This window comes from Thalassophryne amazonica, chromosome 11, assembly GCF_902500255.1.
Source record: "Thalassophryne amazonica chromosome 11, fThaAma1.1, whole genome shotgun sequence".
Classification (NCBI taxonomy): domain Eukaryota; kingdom Metazoa; phylum Chordata; class Actinopteri; order Batrachoidiformes; family Batrachoididae; genus Thalassophryne; species Thalassophryne amazonica.
In genome coordinates this window covers 90,682,120-90,705,057 of record NC_047113.1, presented here as the reverse complement: position 1 = coordinate 90,705,057, position 22,938 = coordinate 90,682,120, and the positions used below count along the sequence as shown (strand labels likewise).

General features: G+C 42.2%; 1 protein-coding gene across 3 annotated transcripts in view; it reads right to left on the bottom strand.

The window, feature by feature from the left end:
- Positions 1–306: 306 nt before the first annotated feature.
- st3gal5 (ST3 beta-galactoside alpha-2,3-sialyltransferase 5) overlaps positions 307–22,938 on the bottom strand; it is an 82,442-nt gene continuing 59,810 nt past the window's right edge. For all 3 annotated transcript variants that reach the window (XM_034182342.1, XM_034182344.1, XM_034182343.1), the window contains 3 exons: positions 21,606–21,792; positions 9,992–10,150; positions 307–1,096 (listed from right to left, as the gene is read on the bottom strand). In XM_034182342.1, the coding sequence (XP_034038233.1) occupies positions 839–1,096; positions 9,992–10,150; positions 21,606–21,792 (604 nt within the window). In that variant the 3' untranslated portion in view covers positions 307–838. The remainder of the gene's footprint in view (positions 1,097–9,991; positions 10,151–21,605; positions 21,793–22,938) is intronic.

Below are 22,938 nucleotides of genomic sequence, written 5' to 3'. Positions count from 1 at the left end.
CCGTTCATTAACGCCCCCTGTTGTGGGTCCGTGTCACGACACTTTCACAACACCTTTTCTACTATTTTTTTTACTAATAGCCCAATTTCATAGCCTTAAGAGTGTGCATATCATGAATGCTTGGTCTTGTTGGATTTGTGAGAATCTACTGAATCTACTGGTACCTTGTTTCCCATGTAACAATAAGAAATATACTCAAAACCTGGATTAATCTTTTTAGTCACATAGCACTACTATTATTCTGAACACTACTGTACACTATGACGATACCCCATGCACACTGCACTAATAACAAACACACTTTTTAAAAATTGATCTCATCAACACAGGCTGTTGCGCTGATTCTGGCCTGCAATAAAACTTTGAAACTGTTCGATTTCGGCTGCGCAGGGTGAACTGTGCGTCAGTATTGCTCAGCAGCCGTTTGTCACCTTGTACTAAAAGTTGACATTATCTCAGGAACCAACTGTGCCGTTTTTATAATGAACTCACAAACACTTTCATTAGGACTTCAAGTTTCTTTGAAATTGAAACTGAAAAACTGGAACTCTGAAATACTACTGGGCTCAGGAGGTACTCATATTATTGCTAGTATGCCCTTTGTTTTAAAAACAGCTTTCCGACAAGGAAATGTACTAAAGATGATTTCATTTGTTGATTTTCAGTTTCTTCACATACAGCGAGTATCTCTAAAGCATGCTGTTAGTCCTTCTGATGGATCATCTTCTTTGTCCGTCTTGTGGCGTTTTGTGCAGTACATAATTTATTGCATTAAATGTTCCGTACAAACATATGTCTTTGTGCATCCTGCTGTGCTGTGATTGGCTCGTTGAGGAGGTCACCTGGAGCAGAAGGTGCAGTGGATCCCTCCCGTCAGGTCTGAGATGGTGCCCTCTCTGGACAGGCGTTGCAGCAGCTGGGTCTCTCGGTCCACATTGTGCATCGTCTGCTCTAGCATGGCGCTCATAGGCTGGTGGTCATAGTAGTGCAGCAGCGCGTCCTGCTGGGAGAGGTTGTAGCCAAATCCTGCCAAGCTGACCTCGTCACACAGGAGACTGGCTAAGTTCAGTGCAGACACGCCCAGAGTGGGCACGTTCTAGAGATCAGCACAAACACAGACAGCAGCACTGAGGAGAGTTCTTGGACTCAACATGAACATGTGTCATGACGGAGGTCAAAGACATTACAGAGAAGCTCATATTTAACCACTTTCTGTAAACGAATCAAGGTCCTGAGGTGTCCTAAATTACAGCTTTTAAATGTAAATATAACGCAATGCTCAAATACCCTCAGCCGTATGAGCATGTACCTTTTAACGGCGTCTGCAGGAGGGCGTGTGTGTGTGTGTGCACATGCATGAGCTTTTGAAAAGAGTGGAAGCTACTTTTGATCGCTGATGTCCGCAAGATGTCTTATAAATCACTGTGGTGTTATCAGGTTACAAACACGGTGTTTTCACTTTTAGAAGTGTTTATTTCTTGCTGGCTTTTACATAATATATGAGAAACAGGTTAGATTTACACAGAAACACAGCGGTTTCAGAGCGGATTCCACCATGTTGAATTAACAGCCAGAGAGACCAGCCTGTGACATCACAGTGCCTCTCTACATTGATTGGCTGCCCCCCCATAAAAGCAGATTTGCAAGTTTCAAACAGAATGCGACCTTTTGACCTCTTAAAATAGGTCACGGTTAGCCATCTTTGAACTTCTCCAAGGTCTGTGTCCCAAGAATGTTTCCTGTGAATATGAATACCCGGGAAGTAATAGGACTGGACTTATGCTGAGCACAGACAGATGGACAGACGCAAAGCCGTCACAATACCCGATGGCCATATTTTGATGGCCTCGGGTAAAGACAGAAACCTGGACACTAATGTGAAGAAGGCTATGTCTCACTGTCCACATGAGAGACACTCAGCCTGAGCCAAGCGTACAGTTAAAACATGAGGTACAGTCATTAAAGGAAGTAAAGCACTGGCGATTGAATCAGCAACATCAAAAGGCTCAGTCGACTACAGCACATCCAGAAAGTTTTCACAACGCTTCATTTTTTCCACATTTTGATCGATTAAATCCTTATTCTAAAATAGATTCAATTCATTTTTTAATCAAAATTCTACACAATACCCCATAATGACAATGTGAAACTAGAGTACTGCGCTCATAGAGCGCAAACCTCCACCAACACTAGTTTCCAATTCCACAAAAATTTACCTTGGAAAAAAGGTCCAGTTAGAAGTGACTTTTCATAAGCTAAATTAGATGTGATCAAATGTCAAGAATACATATTTAGTTAATGCACTTAAATCAAACTTTTTTGTGGTGATTTTGTTTTGTGGTTTTTTTGTTTTCAACTTTTTCAGTTTCTGAATTCTTTTTCAGATAATTTTTACAGAATTGTTTTTCTCTGCTATGCCCAGTTTGCCTTTGCTTTTTGGCAGTGGGTTTCCAACTGATAACTGGAAGATAAACAGGCATAAAACTGGAACCTCCATCCAATTTTGGTGGTGTAGGTAAATCCATAACAGAAAAATGAGAGTGATTGAGGCACTTTTGATGGAGATATAATGCAAAATATGCACCAAATGGGCTTTTCAATATTAAAGTCAAATGTCCACAAAATTCACAATCTGGATCAGATCCAGATCAAACTTTGTCAGGTAATAGCGAGTGCCAGTCAGCACCTCACTTAAATATATGAGAGTGATTAAATGGCCACAAAATCTGTAATCTGGATCAGATATGTATCAAATTCCGCTGCAACGGTTTCGTGCACGTGGAAACACAGTGCAAACAAAAAACAGTGTTGTAAAAAATAAAAAATACATGCTGCGAAGGTGTCACAGTGCGAACAAGAATCAGATAAAACAAAACAGAAAAGATTAAACCAACTAACAATGAACATAAATAAATATAGAAATAACTAATAAAGTAACTAAAAAAGAAGAGGAAAAAAAGGACAGGGAAAGAAAACTAAATGAGGGAAAGCAGCTGCTAACCAAATTCCTTGAAAAGAGGTGAGCTTGAAAGCTTGCTATATTGAGTTGGGGGGTCTGGGGGACCAAATTGCACCATTTTCTAGAAAAAGAAATGGTGCAATTTGTTGCATTCCTGTGCATTTTAACAAACGGGAATACACCAAATTGCACATTTTTCTAGAAAATGGTGCAATTTGGTCCCCCAGACATCCCAACTCAATATTGCTCCCCCAACTTTAAAAAGGGTTCTGACTCCCAGGTGTGATCTAAGGTATACGAGGTCTGTGAGAAAAGTATCGGACCTTTTTATTTTTTTCAAAAACTATATGGATTTGAATCACGTGCGATTACATCAGACAAGCTTGAACCCTCGTGGGCATGCGAGAGTTTTTTCACTCCTGTCGGTTACGTCATTCGCCTGTGGGCAGGCTTTGAGTGAGGAGTGGTCCACCCCTCTCGTCGGAATTCCTTTGTCTAACAATTTGCTGAGAGACTGGCGCTTTGCTTTATCAAAATTTTTTCAGAACCTGTGAGGCAGATCGAAGTGGACACCATTCAAGAAATTCAGCTGGTTTTCGGTAAAAATTTTAACGGCTGATGAGAGATTATGGAGTCTTACTGTCACTTTAAGGACTTCCCACGGAGCAAGACGTTGCGCCACGCTTGGAGGCGCCGTTGTCAGCCTGTTTTGAGCTGAAAACCTCCAAATTTAAGCCTCTGTTGACCCAGGACGTTGTGAGAGAACAAAGAAGTTTCAGAAGAGCTCGGGATCAGCAGTTTATCCGGACATTCCACTGTTAAAGGAGATTTTGTAATGAAAGACGTGCGGACGGATTGGCGCGTTGGCAGGCAGCCGGCGCGCCGCCACAGGAAAAACACCTCTGTTGGAAGCCTTAAGGACAAGTTGGAACATGTCCAGCTGTTAAACAATTTCTCAGATACTCACTCTACTGAAAGCCACCAAAAGCTGCCTGGTTTTTACAAATGGTTATCAACACAGAGGTGTTTTTCCTGTGGCGGCGCGCTGCGCCGGCTGCCTGCCAACGCGCCAATCCGAAAGCCCACAGGCGAATGACGTAACCGACAGGCGTGACAAAACTCACGCATGCGAACGAGGGTTCAAGGTTGGCTGATGAAATCGCAAGTGATTCAAATCCATATAGTTTTTGAAAAAAATAAACAGGTACGTTATTTTTCTCGCAGACCTCGTACATGATTTAGACCTGGTTTGACTATGCATTAGAAATTTGGTGTTTGTGTTAATAAAAAAGAACATAACAGTGTGGGGGTCTTCAATATGGCTAGTACCTAGGGCCCAGAATTTGGTGCTACGCCCCTGCATGGGTGACATGACATTCAGATCACCCGCTGCGTGTTATGATCTGACAGTCCATTTCACCTGAGGCAGCTTGTCAATGTGCGTGGTGTACGCACGCTCGCTGCAGCCCACAGCGATGTATGATTTTATGTATGTCCACGTAAAGACAGCAAGCAGACACACGTGCATCACAGTGGGCAGTTGTTAGTTCATGTCCATCCAAACACGGTATGTGTTCTCCAGCTGGGACATCCAGAACCAGAGATCTCCACAACCGCTCCTGTCGGTGGACACACCCCGTCAGTTCAGCGCACACACCAACATGTCACAGTTTCTGTGTTCTGTGAGCTGTCAGTAAGTCTTTGGCCAGCAGCTGACAGGCACCTCGCTGTGCTGTGTGCTCTCTGACCTGCCTGTCTGGCCCCCATGTGATCATGTCTGTGCAGCATACATATCAGCAGTGTATGCAAGTGTGCTCCCTCCACATGTGTTGGGGGGAGCCGGGCGGGGGAGCAAATCACACATACGCCACATGTGTTCGGGGGGGGGGGGGGGAGTACGACACACGCACACGTGCGATACACATGCAGACCACACGTGTGTGTGTCTGTTTGCAAAGCCACAGTCGTGGGGGCACTTAGACAAATTTCACATACAACTCGAAAGTGATCATTTGCTGTTTTCGCGCTAGTAGTGAGAATGGCCACACATTTTCTAAGTGCCAAGCGAACGATGTAGATGTCCATGTGTGTCAGCTAGAATCTGACCAACACCTGCTGCGAGAGGGATCGAATGGGCTCTCACAGGGCACACTCTGTCTTTCAGCCACTGGTGTGCGCCGATATTTGTAGCAACAGCTCTACGAGGCATTAGAAGCAACTACAATTTTACACATATTGCATACGATTCCTGCTTCATGCGCAATTCATGTGCAATTCAACCACATTTGCACTATGTGTGAAGGGCCCTAAATAACGCTCTCAAATATGAAAGAAATACTTGTTTGTCAGAGGTATGAATTTTTGAAAATTCATCCAGTGTTAAAGATAGAGATTTTTCCTGACTTTTACCTTTGAGCTATGACACTGAAAACTGGATCAGTTCTTGCCCATCAAGATATAAATCTTCAGTGAAATTTTTCATAACAATAAAAAATTGTGGGTTCCAGGTTGTTGAAAAACAAACAAACAAGCAAACAGGGACAAAAACAACTAAGATTTTTTATTTTTGAGTTTTGCAAATTTACGAAAAATACAAAAAAAAAAAAAAAAAGAAAAAAAAAAAAAAGAAATCCCATGTACATAAGTATTCACCTCGCTTATTCACAAAGCTATCAATCTGTCAATCCTTTCCGTGTCGGGCGAGGTTTCCCGTGTTGGGTCAAATTAAGCTGCAGGAGGCAACTCTGTTGTGATTTGGTGCTATATAAATTAAAATAAAATAAATTAAATGAAAATAAAATATTCACAGCATTTGCCATGAAGTTCAGAATTGAGCTCAGGTACATCCTGTTTCCACTGATCATCCTTGAGATGTTTCTACAGCTTATTTGGTGTCTACCTGGGCTAAATTCAGTTGGTTGGACATGATTTGAAAAGGCACACAGCTGTATACATATAAGGTCCCACAGTTGACAGTGCATGTCAGAGCACAAATCAAGCATGAAGTCAAAGGAATTGTCTGATGACCTTTGAGACAGGATTATCTTGAGGCATAAATCTGGGGAAGGGTACAGAAACATTTCTCCTGCTTTGAAGGTCCCAATGAGCACAGTGGCCTCCATCATCCATAAATGGAAGAAGTTCAGATCCACCAGGACTCTTCCTAGAGCTGGCCGCCTGTCTAAACTGAGCAATCGGGGGAGAAGGGCCTTAGTCGGGGAGGTGACCAAGAACCTGATGGTCACTCGGTCAGAGCTCCAGCATTCCTCTGTGGAGAGAGGAGAACCTTCTAGAAGGACAACCATCTCTGCAGCAATCCACTAATAAGACCTGTATGGTAGAGTGGCCAGACGGAAGCCACTCCTTAGTAAAAGACACATGGCAGCACAGCTGGCAGAGTTTGCCATAAGGCACCTGAAGGACTCTCAGACCATGAGAAACAAAATTCTCTGGTCTGATGAGACAAAGATTGAACTCTTTGGCGTGAATGCCAGGCGTCATGTTTGGAGGAAACCAGCCACCAACCCTACAGTGAAACATGGTGGTGACAGCATCATGCTGTGAGGATGTTTTTCAGCAGCAGTAACTGGAAGACTAGTCAGGATTGAGGGACAGATGAATGCAGCAACGTACAGAGACATCCTGGATAAAAACCTGCTCCAGAGCGCTCTTGACCTCAGGCTGGAGTGACAGTTCATCTTTCAGTAGGACAATGACCCTTAGACACAGCCAAGATATCAAAGTAGTGGCTTCAGGACAACTCTGTGAATGTCTTTGAGTCGCCAGAACTGAATCTGACTGAACATCTCTGGAGAGATCTGAAAATGGACCTTGAGAGGTGCTACAAAGAGGAATGGACAAAACTGCCCAAAGATAGTGCTGTGGAGACATCTGACAGAGTCCTTGATCACCAGATGAGAGTTTGTGTTTTAGCTGTGCTCAGCTGTTCAAAAAGATCTCCTTAAAGGTTTCCAGAAGATTCAGAAAAGATCAAACTCTCAAAGCAACAGTTTTTATTTGCTAGCAAATGGAAGCAAATTTACATCAAGACCAGAACAGCTTTGATTTGCACCGGTTTGTATTCATCTTAAATACTGTGAGGAAGGCAATTTCTCCACCCAAAAGGGTGGTCTTACACCAATAAAAACATCTGTGGGTAGCATTTTTTGGGAAGTATCCAGGCTTGGTGAGATCACTTTTCTCGAAAGTGGTCAGGTCTTGAGAGTTTAATTCTGGTTCATGGAAATTCACCATTCAGGGCTTTGCAGGTGCAGGTCTTATTTTATTTTTTCTCCCTGCTTCGTACCTCTGTCAGAGCTTTCTTTGATCCAGTCTTTAAAAAAAAAATCATAATTTTCCACCGGTATGTTTGATTTAATTAAATTTTCCTTTTTTTTTTTAAATTAAGCGCTTTACTTAAAATTTCACCCTTGATTCCAATTTCATGTGTCATGGCACTTTTAAAAAACATACATTTTTCACATATGTTTCAGCATACAACATTTGGATATATCAGGTGTGTTTTTCTAAATGCTTTTAACTGGTCTGTGCAAAAAGAGTATATTCTTATCCTTCTAAACATCTCTTAAATGTTGTCAGCAATACACAACATTATCATCTTCTGGCATTTGCATGTCATCATAATATGTTTGTTGTTAGCATGTCGCTTGTCTTTGGTAAAAATTACACCACAAGAGGTGTGCCAAGCTTGTGGCATCATATTCAAGAAGACTTGAGGCTGTAGTTACTGACAAAGGTGCATCAACAAAGTATTGAGCAAAGGGTGTGAATACTTACGTGCATGGGATTTCTTAGTTTATTTTTTAATAAATTTGCACAAAAAAAAAAAACACATCCATGTTGTCATTATGGGGTGTAGTGAGTAGAAGTTTGGGGGGGGGGGATGAATGTACTCCATTTTGGAAATAATTATGACATAACAAAATATGGAAAAAGTGAAGCGCTGTGAATACTTTCCGGATGCTCTGTATATACTTGATATACGTACACGGTAAATTTTGCTAAGTAAAGTATACACTACCGAGATAACATTTGGTCCCAGGCTAAATAGAGTAAAATACACTATTATAGAGTGAAATCAGCTCTACCGTTGTCACAGACCGAACGGTCCACCCCTAAAAATCAGTCCACTCTGCCTCCACTGCGTATGCGTCATTTGCGACCACAGCAGCCCCTTTGAGACGGACTTTCTTCACCCAAAGTGATTAAATGGATTAATGGGATTATTAACCATAAAATGACAAGGTAAAACCTCTTGAATTATTCTAAAGTCAGTTTTCAGTAAAAATGAGGCCATTTTAAGCAGAAATGAGGCAATAATCGGCGACGCATTGAAATGACGGACCCGCAGTGAATGCGAAAGCTAGCAGCTCATGTAGCTGTGGAGCTCTGATCGCTTCCTCCGTCTTTTATTATGAAATAATGCTGAATTTATGAGGAAATTATTGTTCAACAAAAGCGTCAGATATCTGTCGCTGAGACAGATGATGACAGGCAGACTGATTTTTAGGGGGGACCGTTCAGTCGGCGACACCGTCTGGTCAATGCAAGCGGTTCTACTCTGATAAGAGTTGATTTTACACTGTGCTGAGTTGATTTAGCCCTGTGGTAGAGTATATTTAAAGTAGACCTGCACTGAAATAAATGTCAGATTTCAGAAAGAAATAGCTGATATGTATTTATAAGACCCTTGTGAATGCAGTAAAGTAAATCTGTAAGCCCAAATTTGTAATTCAGCGGAGAAATCTTCGTTTAAAAATGACAAATTTGCAGCTAAAATTTAGCCCTCTGTGAAAACAGTTTGTACAGCCATATCATTTCCATGACGTCAGGGACAAGACGACGCGCTCCCGCCTTCAGTCCGATCCCGCATTGAAATTGATTTTATGTTAGTAATGTTACTTATACACGTCCTGGTTTCAACATCCAAAAGTAAGCTGCAATGAATGTGAGATACAGATCAGCAACGACATCGACAGCGGGCGCCGTTCTTCCTCTCCCGCTCTCTGCCTCCGCTGCGCTTATTAAGTCTGCGGGCTCGTTAACAAGCTCGTTAATTGCCGACGCGGGCCACTCACACCGCGGCAAAACACCGGCATCACCTCTCTGTCTACTGAATGGAGCTGCAGCACACTTGGCACAAGTCCTGAGATTACGCTCGCTGTTTTAATGCGAAGCGGCCGGTACACCTGTTGCTGCAAGGACAGACTTCTTGCGGCATAATCCACCACACGTCTCGGCAGTCGGAGCCCCAGAGCTCCATGGACGCTGAGAGAGGTTTATATATTTTTAATGACTGGGATTCTTTGCGGGTCTCGCCTCCATATCCCGCGATGGTACCGGAGGCGAAAGACAGTAGATTTTCATTGCGACACCACTCAATGAAACGGGTGTATGAAAAAGTCCCCCAAAATAATTTTCAAGCACAAATAAAAGAAATGTGTACTCATCAAACATGCCGCAAGACAATATGAAGTTTTAAAAAAAGTAGATCCTTCCGTGTAAGACAAGAAAAAGGTGCAGATGCAAACTGACATAAATCCACAAATTACAATTGGCGCAATGCATGCTGGGAGAGGGTCTTGTCTGTGACGTCTCGGCAACGTCCATGATGAGAGGGACAATTTGCGGAGGGCTAAATGTTAGCTGTAAATTTGTCATTTTCAAATGAAGATTTCTCCGTTGAATGACAGATCTGGGCTTGCAGATTTACTTTACTACATTCAGAAGGATCTCATGTGTAAACGTAAGTCATTTTATGTTCAAAAAATCTGACTGCATTTTTTTCAATGCAGGTCTCCTTTAACTGTATTTAGACTGCGGCCAAATGTTATCCCAGCAGAGTCAGTATTACTCTGCAAAATTTCCTGTGTACCTCCATGTTTTTGCACAGTGCTGGTGCTTCTTCCAGTGTGGCTGTATGCTGCAAAACGTCCAAATGTCCATTACTAATAAATAACCTGGTGATAGTATTAACCTGAAAATAACAAGTAAAATGAAAGCGTCTATTACCTGGTCCCAGCCCCATAACCGCGGTCTGGGTGGAGGGTATTTCAGTAGATCCAGTGCAGTCTCTCGAATCACCTGCAGGTTTAGAAGTCGGAACCTGTGTGGCTCAAGAGGAATTTGATCAGGAACCTTCTGCCAGAAGAACAGCCAGTCCCACAGTGGCTGCAACACAAGTCAAACATGTTTTCTGTTTGAGACGTCACGTGATGCAGACAAGCAAATTTAACATGCACAACTTGGCTGAGACTAGTCAGAGCCGTAAATATTTGTACTGAGACGTTTTGTGATTTTTCTTCTGTGCACACCACCGTCGAGCTGTGCCTTTAGCTTTAACTGAACTGGGCTTTAACAAAATCACATGAATCATTCAGACATTATACTGTACAGACTGCGTCTCCGTTTTCAGACGTCACCAGGCATTAGACAAACTCGGGATTATTGTTATTACAAATCATCACTTTTACAGCCAGTTTTCAGAATTCCATCAGCAGTCACATCATGAATAAAAACACCAGTAGCTCAGTTCCACGAGCAGCCACAAGGTGTCTCCAACACGTTTGATGGGTGACTTGGTGCACGTGGGATCGTGAGCTGTTCCTTTCCTACTCCGTGGTCTTCTTTTCCCATCATTCAGGGACAACTGAGTCTTGGTTTCATCTGTCCAAATAGTCTTCCTGAAATAGGAAGGAGGACTGGGTGGGATGGCCTAAAATTTATATAATGGTAGAGTTTTGAAGTCATGAAGGTGACGGAAAACATGAACATTTCACAGTCAGTGAATATGTTTCAGACTTCATTGACATCAACCGTTAAAAAAAATGATCAGTTTGATGGCTGGTCAGTTTGTCTGATCATGCAAGTCCTAAATCAACCCTGAGGCCCACTGGTGCTTCTCCCCGGACTCTATAACCTGAAGAGGATAAAAGTCTACCCCCCCCCATTTAAACAGCATTTAAACAGATGCTTTCATGGCTCAGATCTTATTTGTCAGTTTGACTGCAATGTGTTCTTTATAACAGCTTTCATTGCTACGCCGCAGACGTGCATATTGACTTTCCGATTGTAAAGCTGGAGAGTTGCTGAGTTGCACTGAAAAAACGGATTTCTGCTAATGTCCTCATTTTTAATTCAAAGAAACTTTTTCATTTGATGTCATAAAAAAATAAAACTTGTAAAAGCTCAAAGATACTGATTCACTGCAATATGTGCCTTGCTGCACCTCTATCTGTCCACCACAAGGTGGCAGAATAGCACAATGAAATAGGGTGTTGGCAGAGTTTGGCTTTTCAGCAGTCAAAGTGTAAGTAAGCTTTATTTATAAAGCGCCTTTCACAGACCAGGGTCACAAAGCGCTGCACATGGCATACAAAAATAATCTAAAAATAACATACGAAAACAATAAAATACAATATTAGGCTAAAAAGCTAACTTAAAGAAATGCATCTTTAGTTGCCTTCTAAAAGTATCTATACAGTCCAGAGAACGAAGGGCACAGGGAAGCTCATTCCAGAGGCTAGGCGCCACCGCTTTAAAAGATCTGTCCCCGCGAGTTTTAAAACGGGTCCGAGGAACCATCAACAGGTTCTGATTGGACGACCTGAGGCTTCTGGAGGAAGCATAAGGCTGGATCAGGTCCCTGATGTATTCCGGTGCCTGTCCATGCAGAGCTCTAAAAGTCAATACCAGGATTTTGTAATGAATCCTGTAGGAGACAGGCAGCCAATGCAAAGTATTAAGGATAGGAGTAATATGGTCCCTCCTGCGGGTGCGGGTAAGCAGGCGCGCAGCAGAATTTTGCACAACCTGCAGGCGGGCCAACTCCTTCTTATTCAGACAGGTGAAAAGACTGTTACAATAATCCAAACGCAATGAGACGAACGCATGAACAATCATCTCAAGCTCTTTTAAAGTCACCATCTTACGGAGCTTAGAGATGTTCCGAATTTGGAAAAAAACAGTTCTTAACCAGATAATATGTGTGCTGCTCCAGAGACATCCCTCCATCCAAAATTACACCCAGGTTACGCAGGCTGCTTTTAACCGTGCAGCTTAGGCTACCGAGATGCTGCTTAATTCCAGGTACAGCACTATCTGGTGCTACAATCAGAGTCTCAGTCTTATTGGAATTTAACTGCAGACTGTTCTCAGTGAGCCATTCTGTAATTTTGGCCAAACAATTTGTGAGAGAGCAGAGTTTCTGTGGCTCAGTTGTCTTAAAAGAGCAGTACAGCTGCAGATCATCAGCATACAAATGATAGGACACATCACTGAACTGCTGGATCAACTTGCTGAGAGGAAGGAGATACAACGAGAACAAAACAGGTCCCAAGACCGATCCCTGTGGCACACCCCACAGAAGATCTGCAGATTCCGACACTGCATTGCCCACCATCACACTAAAAGTTCTACCAGTCAGGTAAGAGGTAAACCACTCTAAAACACAACCTGACATTCCAACCAAATCCCGCAATCTGTTTATCAGAATGCCATGGTCAACGGTATCAAACGCCGAAGACAGATCAAGCAGAATCAGCACAGAACATTTGCCAGTGTCAGCTGCCATCATCATGTCACTAGACACCTTCAACAGGGCTGTTTCAGTAGAATGAAACTCACGGTACCCAGATTGAAAAGTGTGATGGATGTCGGTAGCCTGCAAAAACGATCTCAACTGAACACAGACTACCTTTTCCAAGACTTTGGCCAAGAAAGGGGTTTTAGATATTGGCCTAAAGTTCTTGAGTTCTGTAGAATCCAATCCAGCTTTCTTTAACTGTGGTTCCACAATGGCATGTTTAAAATAAGAGGGAAACACACCACTCGACAAAGACATAAACATTTTAGCAATGTAGGGCCCGATGGAGTCAAATACATTCAGAAACAGTTTAAACGGAAGAACATCCAAAATACCAGAGGATGGCTTCATTTTATTCATGATGGTTGAGATGTCCTCTACAGTAACAGGCTCAAATGAGGCCCAGCACTGAGTGGGAGGTTCCCAGTGCTGGGGACCATGGCATGGAGGCAGGTTGTCCTTTATAACTCTAACCTTATCAATAAAGAAATCCAGGAACTCCTCACAACTAGTTTTAGAGATAACAGGAGTGATGGCAGCAGGTGACACAAGAGAGCTGATAGTGGCACAGTGGCTATTAAAGCTATTCATGAAACAATCAGTTTCAGTGAGATCATTAAAAAGTAAAGGGTTGAACTTATCAGTGGCAATTATATTACAACTGACCTCATGAAAATTCAGTAAGGTATATTTTCTATTATTCCCCCCCCCCCCCCCCCCCCCCCCCCCCCCCCAAAAAAAAGAGAAAAAACACAGTAGAGCCACTTGGGTGTCTGGTCTTGAGAACGAGGGATGGCAGGCTGAAAAGCTTTTTTATCCCATGGGAACTCTCATGTTCATTTAATTTAACATCTTGAGTAAATGGGCCACATTGTGAAAATGAAATTCTTATGTACTTTTTTTATAGTTAAAGCAGATGTTTGACATGTTCCAACAGAGGCTATATTTTTAGATGTTTTGGCATCATCTTTTCACTTTGGAACAAAAAATAATTTACTTGGTGCATTAATGATTTCCAGTGGATACACCATCAAAGGCTCACCCACTCATTCATGTTAGTGGACGCGGCAGTAAAAAAAAAAAAATACTATGAATAAACAGCTTATTGTTACCGGTGAACATGAGAAAACATCATTGGAAGTATTCAGTTACATGAACAGCTGAGGTCAACATCAGCATCTTCACTAAATGGAAATGCATTTTTTTTTTTCAGATGCTACAGTTAGCCACTTATCTTCACGTCTTAGCCACCAGCTGGTGCTGTTGTCCACTAACGCATTACAATCTGACTGCCTATAGACCAGAGGTCTCAAACCGGTTCCAGAAAGGGCCGAGAGGGTGCAGGCTTTCTGTGCAACCACCGACTCCAGCAGGTGATTTCACTGATTAAATGATTTCACCTGCTCAAAGTAATGTTAATCAGTGAAATCACCTGCTGGAGTCGGTGGTTGCACAGATAGCCTGCACCCTCTCGGCCCTTTCTGGAACCGGTGTGAGACCTCTGCTATAGGCGCAGGGCCGGCGCAGCCTAAAGGCAATATAGGCAATTGCTAAGGGGGCACCACAAATGAGGGGGAAAAACATCTGGGGGGGGGCACCACAAATGAGGGGGGGAAATAAATTTTCACTATTGTTATATTAAAACTAGTTAATACTATTTAACATAAAATAAATATAAGTCCATATTGATTTAACTGCACAGCAAAGCCTATTAAATAATAATGATGATAAAAAGTTTCCTTGTTGCCCCCCCCCCCCCCCCCCCCCCCCCCAAAAAAAGTGTCTGATGAGCCCTTCTCAAAAAATAAAAAAATAAAAACAACAAGTCAACAGTCAAAACGGCCCAAACTGCCTGGGTCAGGGGAGGGAAAAACGAAAAACGGGACCAAGCAGTTCAGTAAAAATAATATGATGAATGTGGTTGACACAGGCGGTAAAGCCGAGCACATTTCGGTGGACCGCCTCAAGCCAGCCCACGTGGATCAATCAATCAATCAACTTTTTTCTTATATAGCGCCAAATCACAACAAACAGTTGCCCCAAGGCGCTCCACATTGCAAGGCAAGGCCATACAATAATTATGAAAAACCCAACGGTCAAAACGACCCCCTATGAGCAAGCACTTGGCCACAGTGGGAAGGAAAAACTCCCTTTTAACAGGAAGAAACCTCCAGCAGAACCAGGCTCAGGGAGGGGCAGTCTTCTGCTGAGACTGGTTGGGGCTGAGGGAAAGAACCAGGAAAAAGAGATCGATCACTAATGATTAAATGCAGAGTGATGCATACGGAGCAAAAAGAGAAAGAAACAGTGCATCATGGGAACCCCCCCACAGTCTACGTCTAAAGCAACATAACCAAGGGATGGTCCAGGGTCACCCGATCCAGCCCTAACTATAAGCCTTAGCGAAAAGGAAAGTTTTAAGCCTAATCTTAAAAGTAGAGAGGGTATCTGTCTCCCTGATCTGAATTGGGAGCTGGTTCCACAGGAGAGGAGCCTGAAAGCTGAAGGCTCTGCCTCCCATTCTACTCTTACAAACCCTAGGAACTACAAGTAAGCCCGCAGTCTGAGAGCGAAGCGCTCTAATGGGGTAATATGGTACTACGAGGTCCCTAAGATAAGATGGGACCTGATTATTCAAAACCTTATAAGTAAGAAGAAGAATTTTAAATTCTATTCTAGCATTAACAGGAAGCCAATGAAGGGAGGCCAACACGGGTGAGATATGCTCTCTCCTGCTAGTCCCCGTCAGTACTCTAGCTGCAGCATTCTGAACCAACTGAAGGCTTTTTAGGGAACTTTTAGGACAACCTGATAATAATGAATTACAATAGTCCAGCCTAGAGGAAATAAATGCATGAATTAGTTTTTCAGCATCACTCTGAGACAAGACCTTTCTGATTTTAGAGATATTGCGTAAATGCAAAAAGGCAGTCCTACATATTTGTTTAATATGCGCTTTGAATGACATATCCTGATCAAAAATAACTCCAAGATTTCTCACAGTATTACTAGAGATCAGGGAAATGCCATCCAGAGTAACGATCTGGTTAGACACCATGCTTCTAAGATTTGTGGGGCCAAGTACAATAACTTCAGTTTTATCTGAGTTTAAAAGCAGGAAATTAGAGGTCATCCATGTCTTTATGTCTGTAAGACAATCCTGCAGTTTAGCTAATTGGTGTGTATCCTCTGGCTTCATGGATAGATAAAGCAGGGTATCATCTGCGTAACAATGAAAATTTAAGCAATACCGTCTAATAATACTGCCCAAGGGAAGCATGTATAAAGTGAATAAAATTGGTCCTAGCACAGAACCTTGTGGAACTCCATAATTAACTTTAGTCTGTGAAGAAGATTCCCCATTTACATGAACAAACTGTAATCTATTAGACAAATATGATTCAAACCACCGCAGCGCAATGCCTTTAATACCTATGACATGCTCTAATCTCTGTAATAAAATTTTATGGTCAACAGTATCAAAAGCAGCACTGAGGTCCAACAGAACAAGCACAGAGATAAGTCCACTGTCCGAAGCCATAAGAAGATCATTTGTAACCTTCACTAATGCTGTTTCTGTACTATGATGAATTCTAAAACCTGACTGAAACTCTTCAAATAGACCATTCCTCTGCAGGTGATCAGTTAGCTGTTTTACAACTACCCTCTCAAGAATCTTTGAGAGAAAAGGAAGGTTGGAGATTGGCCTATAATTAGCTAAGATAGCTGGGTCAAGTGATGGCTTTTTAAGTAATGGTTTAATTACTGCCACCTTAAAGGCCTGTGGTACATAACCAACTAACAAAGATAGATTGATCATATTTAAGATTGAAGCATTAAATAATGGTAGGACTTCCTTGAGCAGCCTGGCAGGAATGGGGTCTAATAAGCATGTTGATGGTTTGGATGAAGTAACTAATGAAAATAACTCAGACAGAACAATCGGAGAGAAAGAGTCTAACCAAATACCGGCATCACTGAAAGCAGCCAAAGATAACTATACATCTTTGGGATGGTTATGAGTAATTTTTTCTCTAATAGTCAAAATTTTGTTAGCAAAGAAAGTCATGAAGTCATTACTAGTTAAAGTTAATGGAATACTCAGCTCAATAGAGCTCTGACTCTTTGTCAGCCTGGCTACAGTGCTGAAAAGAAACCTGGGGTTGTTCTTATTTTCTTCAATTAGTGATGAGTAGAAAGATGTCCTAGCTTCACGAAGGGCTTTCTTATAGAGCAACAAACTCTTTTTCCAGGCTAAGTGAAGATCTTCTAAATTAGTGAGACGCCATTTCCTCTCCAACTTACGGGTTATCTGCTTTAAGCTACGAGTTTGTGAGTTATACCACGGAGTCAGACACTTCTGATTTAAAGCTCTCTTTTTCAGAGGAGCTACAGCATCCAAAGTTGTCTTCAATGAGGATGTAAAACTATTGACAAGATACTCTAACTCCCTTACAGAGTTTAGGTAGCTACTCTGCTCTGTGTTGGTATATGACATTAGAGAACATAAAGAAGGAATCATATCCTTAAACCTAGTTACAGCGCTTTCTGAAAGACTTCTAGTGTAATGAAACTTATTCCCCACTGCAGGGTAGTCCATCAGGGTAAATGTAAATGTTATTAAAAAATGATCAGACAAAAGGGAGTTTTCAGGGAATACTGTTAAGTCTTCTATTTCCATACCATAAGTCAGAACAAGATCTAAAATATGATTAAAGTGGTGGGTGGACTCATTTACTTTTTGAGCAAAGCCGATAGAGTCTAATAATAGATTAAATGCAGTGTCGAGGCTGTCATTCTCAGCATCTGTGTGGATGTTAAAATCGCCCACTATAATTATCTTATCTGAGCTAAGCACTAAGTCAGACAAAAGGTCTGAAAATTCACAGAGAAACTCACAGTAACGACCAGGTGGACGATAGATAATAACAAATAAAACTGTTTTTTGGGACTTCCAATTTGGATGGACAAGACTAAGAGACAAGCTTTCAAATGAATTAAAGCTCTGTCTAGGTTTTTGATTAATTAATAAGCTGGAATGGAAGATTGCTGCTAATCCTCCGCCCCGGCCCGTGCTACGAGCATTCTGACAGTTAGTGTGACTCGGGGGTGTTGACTCATTTAAACTAACATATTCATCCTGCTGTAACCAAGTTTCTGTTAGGCAGAATAAATCAATACGTTGATCAATTATTATATCATTTACCAACAGGGACTTAGAAGAAAGAGACCTAATGTTTAATAGACCACATTTAACTGTTTTAGTCTGTGGTGCAATTGAAGGTGCTATATTATTTTTTCTTTTTGAATTTTTATGCTTAAATAGATTTTTGCTAGTTATTGGTGGTCTGGGAGCAGGCACCGTCTCTACGGGGATGGGGTAATAAGGGGATGGCAGGGGGAGAGAAGCTGCAGAGAGGTGTGTAAGACCACAGCTCTGCCTCCTGGTCCCAACGCTAGACAGTCACAGTTTGGAGGATCCCAAAAAATTGGCCAGATTTCTAGAAATGAGAGCTGCTCCCTCTAAAGTGGGATGGATGCCGTCTCTCCTAACAAGACCAGGTTTTCCCCAGAAGCTTTGCCAATTATCAATGAAGCCCACCTCATTTTTTGGACACCACTCAGACAGCCAGCAATTCAAGGAGAACATGCGGCTAAACATGTCACTCCCGGTCTGATTGGGGAGGGGCCCAGAGAAAACAACAGAGTCCGACATTGTTTTTGCAAAGTTACACACCGATTCAATGTTAATTTTAGTGACCTCCGATTGGCGTAACCGAGTGTCATTACTGCCGACGTGAATTACAATCTTACCAAATTTACGCTTAGCCTTAGCCAGCAATTTCAAATGTCCTTCGATGTCGCCTGCTCTGGCCCCCGGAAGACAATTGACAATGGTTGCTGGTGTCGCTAACTTCACATTTCTCAAAACAGAGTCGCCAATAACTAGAGTTTGATCCTCGGCGAGTGTATCGTCGAGTGGGGAAAAACGGTTAGAGATGTGAACGGGTTGACGGTGTACACGGGGCTTCTGTTTAGGGCTACGCTTCCTCCTCACAGTCACCCAGTCAGCCTGCCTTCCCGACTGCACGGGGTCTGCCAGGGGGGAACTAACGGCGGCTAAGCTACCTTGGTCCGCACCGACTACAGGGGCCTGGCTAGCTGTAGAATTTTCCACGGTGCGGAGCCGAGCATCCAATTCGCCCAGCCTGGCCTCCAAAGCTACGAATAAGCTGCACTTATTACAAGTACCGTTACTGCTAAAAGAGGCCGAGGAATAACTAAACATTTCACACCCAGAGCAGAAAAGTACGGGAGAGACAGGAGAAGCCGCCATGCTAAAACGGCTAAGAGCTAGTAGCTACGCTAAGCTAGCGGATTCCCAAACAGGGAATCCGACACTAGACAGGCTGTGGAGCAGCACAGGTAACGCACAACAACAGTGCTAAAATAAAATAAAAATCCACTAGACAGGCTGTGGAGCAGCACAGGTAACGCACGACAACAGTGCTAAAAAATAAAATAAAATAAAAATAAAAATCCACTAGACAGGCTGTGGAGCAGCACAGGCAACGCACGACAACAGTGCTAAAAAAAAAAATAAAATCAAAATCAAAATCCACTGGACAGGATGTGGAGCAGCACAGGTAACGCACGACAACAGTGCTAAAAAAAATAAAATCAAAATCAAAATCCACTGGACAGGCTGTGGAGCAGCACAGGTAACGCACGACAACGGTGCCAAAACAAAACAAAAAACCACTAGACAGGCTGTGGAGCAGCACAGGTAACACACGACAACAGCGCTAAAATAAAATAAAAATCCACTGGACAGGCTGTGGAGCAGCACAGGTAACGCACGACAGGACAGACAAGACCCACGGATCTTGTCTGTCCTCCACGGTAGTGCCCTCCTACTCGGGTGGGGACCCATTTCGCAAATTTATTTTTAATTTAAATTCACAAATAAATGGAATCATCTGCAATAAAGCTAAGTGACGTTGGTCAGTATTCAATCAGAGAAAGTCTGCATCATTGGCAGAAAAAAAGAAAATCTGTACAAATCATATTTAACTTTTATTTGATCTCATACCAGCATTTATTATTGCATATAAAATTATTTTTTGGATGTTTTATTATAGTATGAAATGTTGGGTTATGGTGGTACCATAAAAACTGGTAAGTATCACTGTAAACAACTTTTCTTGCAGTCAAAGATGCAGTTTTTACTTAGAATAAAATCACCATGCCCCAGAAAAATTACAAATTAAAAATATTGCCTAGGGCACAAAATTGGTTCGCCCCAGCACTGTATAGACATTTGGGTTTTACAGAATGGGAGTGGCAGAGATATAGAGAATGTGAGGGTGGTGAAGGAGAAGTATGAGGACAGTGAGGGAAAGAGTCTGAGTGAGAAACTCTCAAAAGTTCTCATTTTAGTATTTTTTTTTTTAAGTTTCTGGCCATATTTAAAGTCTTGCAGGATGAAAAGCGATGGCCTTCCTGAGAATGCTCACTGTTCACCTGGACACCAGTTTCATCAACGGAGTGCTTTAGACTCTCTAAACCATTAAGACACCACAGCTGCTGGACCAGCCTTCACCCACTGCAGCCAAACATCTATAATCATGCATAAACACTGACTGTGTTTAAACACACTGGAAACTCTTCGGTGAGATATCACACCTCTCTACAGAAACAGCACCGTGGTAGCTTGGACTTTGGACCCTTGTGCTGTCCTGCTTTCTTCCTGGGAGACGCTGCACATCAGCCGAGCATTAGTTTAGTATTTTTTATCTTAGAATCAACAGTGATGAAGAGCAGAGTAGCAAGTTTGGGAAGCTGTCATTTGCTTTAAAGCCATTCTCTCCGATGGCTGCATTTTCTAACTGCTGCATGTTGACAGACTGTTTCTGAATCAGCCAACTACGGCGTTAAACCAGGGTACTGCAGTATTGACTTCAGAGATATTCACTTGTACAAGAAAAAGATAACAGTGTGTGTCTGTGCGGGTGTGTTGCCAGAGTGTGAACCCAAATACTTTTTTATCATGTACATAAAATGCTAAATATGAAAAGTAAAAGGAACATTTTAAGTGTGTGTTATTACTAAGGTTGCCGGTGCTGTTGTACTTATAGCTGTTCTGCTTCTCTTTGATTTCATGAGATCAAACAAAGTCACACCATAAATTATTTTTGACAGAGGTCACAGTTCAAAGCACAAACTGGAAGGATGTGTGCAGAGTTGGAGTGTGCAACTCTCCCTCAAAACGATGTATGTTTGCATACTTGGACTGCGATACAATTCAGGAAATATGGTCTAGTGGTTAAGCAGTGGGCTTGAGACCAGAGGATCCTCAGTTCAAACCCCGTCTGGCCAGAAAATTGCTGCCAGTGTGTAGTGAGCACCTTGCATGGCAGGACCCTGATATTGGTGCGTTTGTGTGTGTGTGTGAATGCAAGGCATTACTGTAAAGCTCTGAGTTTCTGATATAGATGGAAAAGCGCTATATAAACGCAGTCCATTAAAGCGCATAATGCACACATCGTTTGGTGCGTTACGTCTACAGAAAAATGTAGCCATAGTAATGTTTTTATGCTGTTCTTGTGATATTAAATGAGCTGTGAATATCAGAAGCTGGACCAAAAGGCTTGTTCATTCATTAATTTTCTACTTATACTAATTAAGGGTCACAGGGGGCTGAAGCCTATCCCAGCAGTCTTTAGGCAAGAGGCAAGGTACACCCTGGGGAGGTTAGCAGTACACCGCGGAACGCATTCACACTCTCACCTACAGACAATTTAGAGTTAACAATTGGGGGAGGTGATGGAATACTGGTTAAGCGCTGGGCTTGAGACAAGGGGATCCTTCGGTCGAATCCCAACCAGCCCGGAAAATCACTAAGGGCCCTTGGGCAAGGTCCTTTATCCACACTGGAAAGGACCAGGTCGGACCCGGGTACAGATAGGTAGGGAAGCTGCATGATGAGTTTGTCCCGCTGTTACTCAGTGTGAGTTAAAGGTTTGTACTTCCACTACTCACCACGGTGTACTTGCTGATCATAGCAGAAATCCAGCTGATGTCTACAGCTTTATACACCACAGCGACAAACAGTGTGTGCGGATCGACGTCAACCCAGTGCAGCGGCGTACCCTCCGGGTAACTCATCCTGATGCTGGTTCGACTCCCTACATCAGCACTGTATTCACCAAGAGGGCCACTGTTCAGCCTGAACAGAAGGAAAAACACTCACTCTGCTCAGCAAACGGTCATGTCTTACTCAGCTCACTCGTATGGCACATTTCATTACTCATGTCGCAAATTTTATTACACACAGAACTATTTATCATCAACACATTGTACACATGGACAGAGACAATGTTTGTAATTTTGCCTCTGTACACCAGCAAAGTGGAGCCGAAACTAAATAATCAATATGTGCTTGTAGTGTCAGCTTTGATTCAAAGGCTTCAACAAAATAAAACTTTAACCATTTACAGAGGTCTGAATGGAAAGTAAAATTTTTTTATTTTTTATTTTTTTTAAAGAGGAAGCTCAGGGGTGGTGGTGGGGGGGGGGGGGCATGCTGCCCAGAAAAAAAAAAAAAAAAATTCTAACTTTGGTCTTTTTTCTTTGTATTTCCTACACTTTAGCATATTAATTTGGGTAAAAAATGTATGATTTCAACAGAATAAACTGTTTAATCAACCACACTTCACAATTTATGTGAACAAGACAAGGTTAAAAAAAAAAAGTACATAATAATAATTGATATTCAAGTCATAAAAAGTCAAACGTCAAGCAATCTAAACTGCTTGGTTAAATGTAAGTCAATTGTAGTATCACATCATGTTATGTAATAGTACTTCACAATACTTCATTTCATACCAATTCAAATCTCAGGCCTCTAGCCAAGATCTCAAACTGGGGGAGTCTTTTTTGGTGAAAGTGTACTTTTGGTTTGGTTGGATGACTATGTTCTTACCCACATTCCCCCAATTTAGTTGTGTTGCTTAATTGTTCTGCTGTTTGTATTACTGAGGAGGTGATGGTCTGGTGGTTAAGCGTTGGGCTTCAGACCAGACGATTCTCGGTTCAAAAGCCAAACTTTGGGCAAGGTCCTTAATTCCCATGTTGCTCCCGCTGTGTAGTGAGCACCTTGCATGGCAGCAGCCTAACATCGGTGTGTGAGTGTGTTTGTGTGAATGGGTGAATATGAGGCATCATTGTAAAGTGCTTTGAGCTTCTGATGGAAATGGAAAAGTGCTATATGAAAGCAGTCCTTTTATTTAATGTGTGTTGTATTTTCTTTTGTACATTTTCACCTTTTCTTTGCCTTTTTTCCAAATAGATATCACAACCAACATTTTTCAAT